Genomic DNA, 9,524 nt, shown 5'->3' on the forward strand with positions numbered 1-9,524 from the left:
GCGACGAGGGATGAACCGCAGGCGCCGGGACGGTAGTCCCAACCCTCTTTGCCGTGTGGTAGCGGCGAAGAATACTGTCACAGCCTGCCATAGCTTGTCGTAGGAGGCGACTAATATGGCAATGGTTGCCCCATCCGAGCTTGTCGGAGCTGAAGGGGTGAGGCTCACCGAGCCTGTAATTTCGGTACCACGGGTTAAGCAGCTCCAAGGCTGCTCATTGAGGTTGGCCCCTTTGTGGGAGTATCGTGGTGGCTGTGGTTGACACCTATATCGCGGGTAGAGTCCTCGGGCTCGACGTGGATGTTGCGTTATACAACTCGGGTGCTGTGACCCACAGAACGGTAGAGATTTTAGATAGATCTCGCCCCTATGCAAGGGGGAGTGCTTGCCCGACAAGTAAGTACTCGAATTGCTACTGGGGTGGTTGCTATGTACATAGCTATAGCTTCTAGCCCGGGGCGTTGGTCTGGCGCTTAACCTAGACCCGTGCATTATATACTCACTTGTGGGTTGTAATCCCTGCCGTGGTTGTAATCCCTTCATTGTGGAACACGCCACGTAAAATAAGTTCGGAGGGATCCGAGACACACCTGTCTCACTTGCTTAGATCGGCATCACACATTGCTGCATCGAAACAGCGGTCCTACTACTCCGCTGATTCGATCCGACCCTCCAAGGCCAGTATCCGCCTCAGTTCCACACATCATTTTGTCCTATTCAACGCAAGTTTCCGTACAAAAAGTCCCTCCTAAGAATACTCCATCCGAATATTGGGTTCCATACCCCGCCTTGGATGGCAGACGTACTCGAGGTATTAAATCCTACCAATGCCGAGTCTGCCAAAATATCCATTATCTACGGAAGTGCCACCACTTTCTACGGCTAAGCCCCCAGAATCGGTTCCAGGAATTACATATCCAGAAGTACTGCTCCAATTGCTTGGCTCACAATCATTCCAAGGACTCCTGCCGCAGTGGTCATCACTGCCACAAGTGTGGAAAGGGCCACCACACTCTTCTACATACGGACGACCGATCTTCACTTGCAACATATTCCTGAGCCTACTATCCTGAGGTTCTTGCTACGGGTGTCCTCGCAAGGGGAGGGAGAATGTTTACGTCAAATGTTTACGGCGTTTAATTTCAGGAGGCAGTGTCGAGCGGCAGTTTTATCCAGATGTCTACATCTCGCACGCTCGCACTGCCGTCCGCTCTCCCCCTTTCCATCTCTCCCCTAAGTCTCCGCTCCGCTTTGGAGTGCTTAAGTTAAGTTAGGCCTAACTAGTTCTTATGTCATAGAGTAATAATGTATAGAGACGTCATTTGCTCCGCCGCTCTCTTTGGAGATTTTGCCAATGATGCCACCTAGACGAAAAATGAAAATGTCCCTTGTTTTTCAGATGTTCGATTCAAACCTTCACTTTTTTCCCGTGGTGAATTACTGCAACTGCACTGGTCGCTCTCATTGTAAATTTTTTGGCTTATGATAAATGTGGGAGAGCAAGTGAAATAGCTTTATTGCTTGTCTTTTTGTTTTGGCCTTGAAAGCGAGGTCGCGGTCCTCTGGGAAGAAATTCAAAGTCCACTGGGCAGAAACTTAAAATCCACTGGGCAGAAACTCAAAATCCACATGGGCAGAAATTACAAAGTCCGCGGATTCAATTTCTGTAAGAGATGGAATGAAAGTCAACATGAGAGATCTGGACTACATTATAATTTATAAATATAGCAGCATTATTTCCAAAAGCATATCATAATTTTTACTTTGCAATGAGTCATTTTCGTTGGAAATGGCCAAATTTCTTTTGGACAGCGCATCATTTTGCATTTCCAGAAGGGAATTGTCAGCCTTAAGTTTACACAACTTTTTATTGATGATTTTATTTAATTTATCAATGTTATTATTTTTTACAAGCATCGAATTATTATTGGCTTTCAATTTTTTGTTCTCATTTCTTAATTTTATGTTTTGCAATTGTAAGCCTTTATTAATTCGTGTTGATGCCACATTTTTATTTTTAAGAATTATGCCTAATTCTTGTGGTAAAAATTTATGATTTAAAGGAGTGCTCGATCCTCGTGGCAAAAATGTATCATATACTGGAGAGCTCAATCCTTTTTCTGAATACTTATTTTCAGTGGGAGAGCTCAATCCATTTTCAAAATACTTATTATCAGTGGAAGAGCTCAATCCTTTTTCTAAATACTTATTTTAAGCTCAATAACTTAAATAATATTGAAGAACTTGATCTGTGGGGTATATTTACACCAAAATCACTAGGAGAGCTCAATCCTTGCTGTGTACATTTCGTAACTCCAGCTGAATTATTAGAAGATCTCGATCCAAGCGTTTCAGTTTGAGAGGTCAATTCATTTTTAATGGTAGTCCTACCTTTTTTGATAAAACTCTTTTTTTCCAAGTGCTAAACGTTGGTTCATGCACTGGAATATAACCTAATTAAAAACAAGAAAAGAAGTTAACTTCGGCAAGCCGAAGCTTGAATACCCTTGCAGATATAGTTTTTAAATATAAAAGTACAAAAAATGATAATATGTCAAAAAACACCGAAGCTATAATTTGTTTCATATTATTTTCCCACCAATTTTTCGATCGTTCCTATGGCAGCCATATGATATAGTCGTTCGATTTTGATAAAATTAGATTCGAAACTCAAAATTAATTAAAAAATGTTATATCCAAGCGTAGGAGGTTATATGATACAAAAACACCGAAGCTATAATTTGTTCCATATTACTTTCCCACTAATTCTCCGATCGTTCCTATGGCAGCTATATGATATAGTCGTCCGATCTTGATAAAATTAAATTCGAAATTCAGAACTAATTAAAAAATGATATTTCTAAGCGTAGAAGGTTATATGTTAAAAAACACCGAAGCTCTAATTTGTTTCATATTATTTTCCCACCAATTTTACGATCGTTCCTATGGCAGCTATATGATATAGTCGTCCGATTTTGATAAAATTTAATTCGAAATTTAAAACTTGTTAAAAAATGTTATTTTCAAGCGTAGGAGGTTATATGTTAAAAAACACCAAAGATATAGTTTTTTAAAATTTTTTTTCCGATTATTCCTATGGGAGCTATAAGATATAGTTGTCCGATCCGGCTGGTTCCGACTTATATACTACCTGCAAAAGATATAAGACTTTTGGGAAAGTTTCAGCCCGATAGCTTTAAAACTGAGAGACTAGTTTGCGAAGAAACGGACGGACAGACGGACAGACGGACATGGCTAGATCGACTCGTCTAGTGATGCTGATCAAGAATATATATACTTTATGGGGTCGGAAACGTCTCCTTCACTGCGTTGCAAACTTCTGACTGAAATCAATATACCCTCTGCAAGAGTATAAAAATTAGTGGGGACGGCACACGTAGTAACGAAGCGCACAAAGAGATTGTGCAAAGTCGACTACTAAATACACATAATTTATGTGTTCCTGTGTTATTACATGTAAAATCAAGCAAAAACACCCCTTAACGAGGTCGTGACGATCACGCACCATCAACATACAAAGTTCTGATATCAACTTTTGTGACGAAAAATTCTTATATATTCCACCAAATTAATACACTGCCTAAAATATTTTCATTTTGTGCACTTCAGCAAAATATTTAAATTTCTCGCATCAAAGGTATATTTTAACTTTTGTTTCGTCAAAATACTTATGCCGACCAGTGTAAAGTTACACAGTTAAGTGTTGGCACACTTAGTATCTTGAACTTTAAGTGCGCTTTTCTACCTGTATAAATGTGTTATTCAATTATCAGTAAATCAGTTGTATACTAACATTTGTGAATGTCTCATGAGAAGATGGTGTAATTTAAGGTACTAAATCGATTTTATGGTACTGATTTAGCATTATACCCCTTAAGATATAGTGTCAAATCAAGTTTGGCAAAAAAAGCAACCAAATCGGTTAAGTGTTAACGAAATAGTTATTAAAAACACAAGTGTGCCCATACTTTTGTGCACCTAATTCTGCCTATTGTTTGTTTTTTTAATTTTAAAAACTTAGTTTTTCGAGATATTTTATTAAAACAAAATTAATTTGGTAGTTAAATATTCCCCTTATCCAAAAAAATTAGGTTGAATTTTATAATACATTTATAAAGGTAGAAAAGCGCACTTGATGTTCAAGATACTAAGTGTGCCAACACTTAAGTTCGTCACTGTACATATAAAAAACATTGCAGCATCTAACTAAAAGTAAAAGATGATAACAAAAACAAGCTCTTATAATCTAACTTACCCTTTTATTCCTGCCATTTATCTTTTTTAACTGTACTTAGGTACATCGTTTTAGTTTTAAGTAAATGTATACGTTTATATATTCGCGTTAAAAAAGCAAATCAAATTTGCACACTTTCATTCAAACTTGTTTTTCACTTTATCACTATTTTTGCGTTGCAAAAAGATATGGCTGCAAAAAATACATTTTATTACAGATGTAATGTAAAGAATTTAAATATTCACAAAACTATTTTTTAAAATCTGTGAAAGAAGAACAGCACCCATATTATATTATATATATGTATATATTATATATTATATATATATATTGTTTGTAAAACCGACGACGCCTTACCTAGTGTTATAAGTTCGTATGTGAATATAATTTTTGTAAAAACACAAAAGAGAAAAGTAAACAATAAAACCAAATTCACTTGCTAATGTATATAAGTTTTTAATAAAAATACATACACGCATTTGTATACTTAAAAATATATTTAATGCTTATTATTTTTTATTATATTAATTAATGTTTAAACCAACGTATGCTTTATCGTTAAAACATATTTTATTCGTAAGCTTATTAAAGTAATATAATTGCATACTTCTCTTATATTTATTTTGTTGTCTTATATTTATTTACAATATATTTCAAATATGTTTAATGTCCGTTACTAACAAACAAATTTGAAATGCGCGCCCCATTTTGGCTCGATTCGAGCTCTTCAAGCCTATTTTTACAGAGAGAATATGTGATTGTATGGGTAGACGTCGAGCATCGTGACGTCACGTCAAACCTTGCGTCCAGCCTCGTGACGTCACGCCAAGCCAAGTGAGGTGAAAACCTTTCAATGAATAGACATGAAATTTTTTAGTTTAAATTAAATTTATTAAAAGATTTCCCATGTTCATCAATATTAAACCAAATCCGAAGGCAGTTTATTTTAGAAATTCATTTTGTGCTGTTTTACCCAGAAAACCGCCAATAAATCTTGAATACAACCCCTACTATCAGTACTCTTCTTTCGCACGCAGCTCTTACGGCGGTTGCGTCCCATGCTGGTCCCTCGCACAAGTTCAAACAACTGATTTTTTCCCCACACCTTCAAACCTCGGCGTAGGCCGCAGCTACCGGCAGAGTAATTGGAGCCTCTATATAGTTTCTTACTCTATGTCAGAAGTTTGCAACGCAGTGAAGGAGACGTTTTCGACCCCATAAAGTATATATATTCTTGATCAGCATGACTAGACGAGCCGATCTAGCAATGTCCGTCTGTCCGTCTGTCCGTACGTTTCTACGCAAACTAGTCTCTCAGTTTTAAAGCTATCGGGCTGAAATTTTCCCAAAAGTCTTATATCGTTTGCAGGTAGTATATAAGTCGGAACCAGCCGGATCGGACAACTATATTTTATAGCTCCCATAGGAATAATCGGAAAAAATTTTTTTTTTAATTATATCGTTGGTGTTTTTTAACATATAACCTCCTACGCTTGGAAAAAACATTTTTTAGTTAGTTCTGAATTTTGAATTTAATATTATAAGAATCGGACGACTATATCATATAACTGCAATAGGAACGATCGGAAAATTGGTGATAAAATAATATGAAACAAATTATAGCTTCGTTGCTTTTTATCATATAATCTCATACGCTTGGAAATAACATTTTTAATTAGTTTTAAATTTAATAATTATAGCTGCAAGGGTATACAAACTTCGGCTTGCAGAAGTTAACTTCCTTTCTTGTTTTTCCTCTTTTTGGAATTGGCTTTGGCCCACAAAACTAACAAAATCACTTATTCACTAAAAAAAAAATCTATAAAAAAAAAATCAATAAAATTAAACTCTCCTTTCACCGAACCGCATTTCTCTAAGTGACTAGTCGCCTTTTCTTCTTCACATTCGCTTCACGGCTGCAGTCTTACGGGGTCTTTAAGTTTGGCGAATTTTCCCGCGGAAATCACTCGATCAGCGCATGACCGTCGCCGATCCCACTCCACGAATTCGATCCAAGCCTTGGACACTTATCCGGCGGAAAACTCGCTTTTTTTCTTAACTTTTCGGTAGTAAATCATTAGGCAAAAAAAGAGATTGGACGGCTATAGAGCGCGGTCGCGAGACAACTAGGCGCTCAAACCCAAATGTTCGACTGTTGCCCCTTAAGTGGAACTTTTATGTTTGTTCTATGCCAATGAAACTCCCAAAAAAGTATATTTTCCGATCGCGGCTCCTGCTGGTCTGTGCCGTAGACACCTCTGCACTTCCTTACCTCCACGGACTTAGCGCTGGCGAAAAATAAATCGCTTCCTTGCTCTTTCCTTTGAACCTTTGAACACTTATTTCACCCAAGCGTGGTGTAGCTAAGAATTATAAGTCTTAAGTAGCGCACAACCGATCCTCAGGAGATGTGAAAATGGAAAGAACTCTATGGACGCTTGACTCTTGGCGCTAACCCCTGTGGAGTCCTAGGAGAGGAGAGACAATGCCCCATAATGAGGTTGACATTTCACCCTGTTACTCTCCTCCAACTCTTTCTATGCCCCTTCCTAGCTCTAACATTGACTCCTAGATGGCGCACCTTTACCAAATATCTTTTTCCTGCAGATACAAGCGATACAAGATCCGCTGGAGAAGCCCAGTGGAAAGGAGTATTCCGAGTGGAAATTCGCTCCGTACATGGACTTCTTGCCTCGAAAAGAAGGTAGGTTCTGGCCAAATGAATTTGGTTACGTTGTACTAATCATTTCAATTATAGCAGGACCACCAGTAGTGCGATCTCAGACGAGATCTCCATTGAAGAGTCACTGGACTCCACCTCTTTCCGCTACTATGCAGCTGAACCGGAGCTGGAGGACGCGGAGACTTCCTGCAGCATCAGCGGGACAACCTCAATCTATCAAGGCCCATATTGGCCTATTGGGAAGGGGAGCTCAACGCCATGCATCCGGAAGATGCTGCCAAGGTGGAGAAGAAGCGAATGCAGCTTCTGTGGGATAAGAAAGAATCCCAAAACTACTTACCCTTCAGTTCCAAAAAAAAAGTTTCACTTGTGAATCACCTGGGACATGTACTCGTGCACAAGTGAAGAACAAGTGACGCTCCATATAGAAAATTGTATGGGATGTCCGCATTTTCACAAGTGAAAATTCAAATGAAAATTTTTCGAAGTCCTACGGGATTTCACTTGTTCCTTATACTCATTTTTCGTATGGCCTGTCACGTGCAAGTGAATCACTTGGGAAAATCAGAATTTTTCCTTGAGTTTTCACTTGTGAAATCACTTGCAAGGGACACGTCCCAAGTGAATCACTTGGGAAAATCAGAATTTTCCCTTGAGTTTTCGCTTGTGAAATCACTTGCAAGGGACACGTCCCAAGTGAATAACTTGTGAAAATCAGAATTTTTCCTTGAGTTTTCAATTATAAAAAAATAGAATTTAAAATACATACATATTTAATTTCATTTTAATTCATTTTAATTATACAGTATTGTTTAGATTTTCAAAAATTGTACAGTTATTATTTCTGTGTTTTTGCTTCGTAAGTTTATTTTTAACATTAGTCATTGCCTTTCTTAAAGATTTGTCCGGGTCCTCGGAGTCCTTGGCCAACGCTCCTGAAAAATGTAATGCATATGTTTAGAAATGCGTTTTACTTTTTATACCCGTTACTCGTAGAGTAAAAGGGTATACTAGATACGTCGGAAAGTATGTAACAGCCATAAAGTATATATATTCTTGATCAGGATCACTAGCCGAGTCGATTTAGCCATGTCCGTCTGTCCGTCTGTCCGTCTGTCCGTCTGTCCGTATGAACGCTGAGATCTCGGAAACTATAAGAGCTACAATACTGAGATTAGGCATGCAGATTCCTGAGATTCCTGCGCAGCGCAAGTTTGTTTCAGAAGAGTGCCACGCCCACTCTAACGCCCACAAACCGCCCAAAACTGTGACTCCTACAGTTTTAATACTAGAATAAAAATTTTAACTGAAATGTATTGTTCTCATCAATACCTACCGATTGACCTAAAAAAAAATTTTCCACGCCCACTTTAACGCCCACAAACCGCCCACAAACTTCAAAAAATCGTAAATATGAACGCGGATATCTCGGAAAATATCAAGGATAGAGAAACGGGATTTCAGATTTATATTCCGTAGGCTTGAGCGCAGCGTAAGTTTGCTACGCGAATATGCCACGCCCACTCTAACGCCCACAAACCGCCCAAATCTGTGGCGCCCACAATTTTTATGCTAGATAAAAAATTTTAACTGAAATGTATTGGTCTCGTCAATACCTATAGATTGATTTAAAAAAAAGTTTGCCACGCCCACTCTAACGCCCACAAACCACCCAAGCCTGTGGCGCCCACAATTTTCGTGCTAGATAAAAAATTTTAACTGAAATGTATTGGTCTCGTCAATACCTATCGATTGATTTAAAAAACCTTGCCACGCCCACTCTGACGCCCACAATGCTTAAATCTGTCTACCGCCGGTAGGTGGCGCATTTGCTGCTTGCATATCTCCACTTTCCTTTGGTCCCTTTAGCTGAGTAACGGGTATCTGATAGTCGAGGTACTCGACTATAGCGTTCTTCCTTGTTTATTTGTGTATTTACCTTTAAGAACTCCGTATAACCCTATACGGCATCTGAGGGACTTTTTCCCGTTGGACCCGTCCAAATTGTAGTCATTGATAATATCTTCTGCTATAATAAGTTTGAACCGCTTTGACAGCGGTTCGCTCCCAATAATTTTTGATATTTTCTTTGTCTGCAAATAGATATAAAAAAGAAACATAAAAATGCAAAAACAAGTCGGCCTTGCTCGATACTTGCGTAAAAACCGATAAGCTCCGGGGTCAAGGAATTTTCGAACTCATCTAGTTCCTCTTCTGTTTTTAGCGGAAATGGTACCGCGCCCGAAATCTCTTTCTCAGGATCAAATGATACTTTTAAAAGTGTGGTGTTTCCGCCAGTTTGTCCGCCAAAATGTCCAACTTCTGAGTTACAATAGAGACCTCCCTGCGGATTTGGAGAACCTCTTCTGAAATTTTAATTTATGTATATTACAAAAAATAAATGAAACATCAAAATAGACTGAAAATAGTAATCGCCCTGATTTTTAGAAATTTGTCGTTAATGGCGATTTATTTTATAAATTTAGAGTACGATAAATTTTCAAACAAAACGAATACTATTTTTATGTAAGTAACAGAATTAATATTAAATAGTATTCGTATTTATCGTACTCTAAATTAATAAAA

General features: G+C 38.1%; 1 protein-coding gene across 1 annotated transcript; it reads right to left on the bottom strand.

Annotated features, from left to right (window-relative positions):
- Positions 1–7,736: 7,736 nt before the first annotated feature.
- Positions 7,737–9,058, bottom strand: LOC119558925. The gene is made up of 2 exons (XM_037872126.1): positions 8,878–9,058; positions 7,737–7,873 (listed from the first exon to the last, which is right to left on the bottom strand). The coding sequence occupies exons 1-2, from the start codon at positions 9,056–9,058 to the stop codon at positions 7,737–7,739; spliced, it is 318 nt and encodes a 105-aa protein (XP_037728054.1).
- Between the last annotated feature and the right edge of the window lie 466 nt (positions 9,059–9,524).

This window comes from Drosophila subpulchrella, unplaced genomic scaffold (genome assembly GCF_014743375.2).
Source record: "Drosophila subpulchrella strain 33 F10 #4 breed RU33 unplaced genomic scaffold, RU_Dsub_v1.1 Primary Assembly Seq15, whole genome shotgun sequence".
In the NCBI taxonomy this organism is placed as follows: domain Eukaryota; kingdom Metazoa; phylum Arthropoda; class Insecta; order Diptera; family Drosophilidae; genus Drosophila; species Drosophila subpulchrella.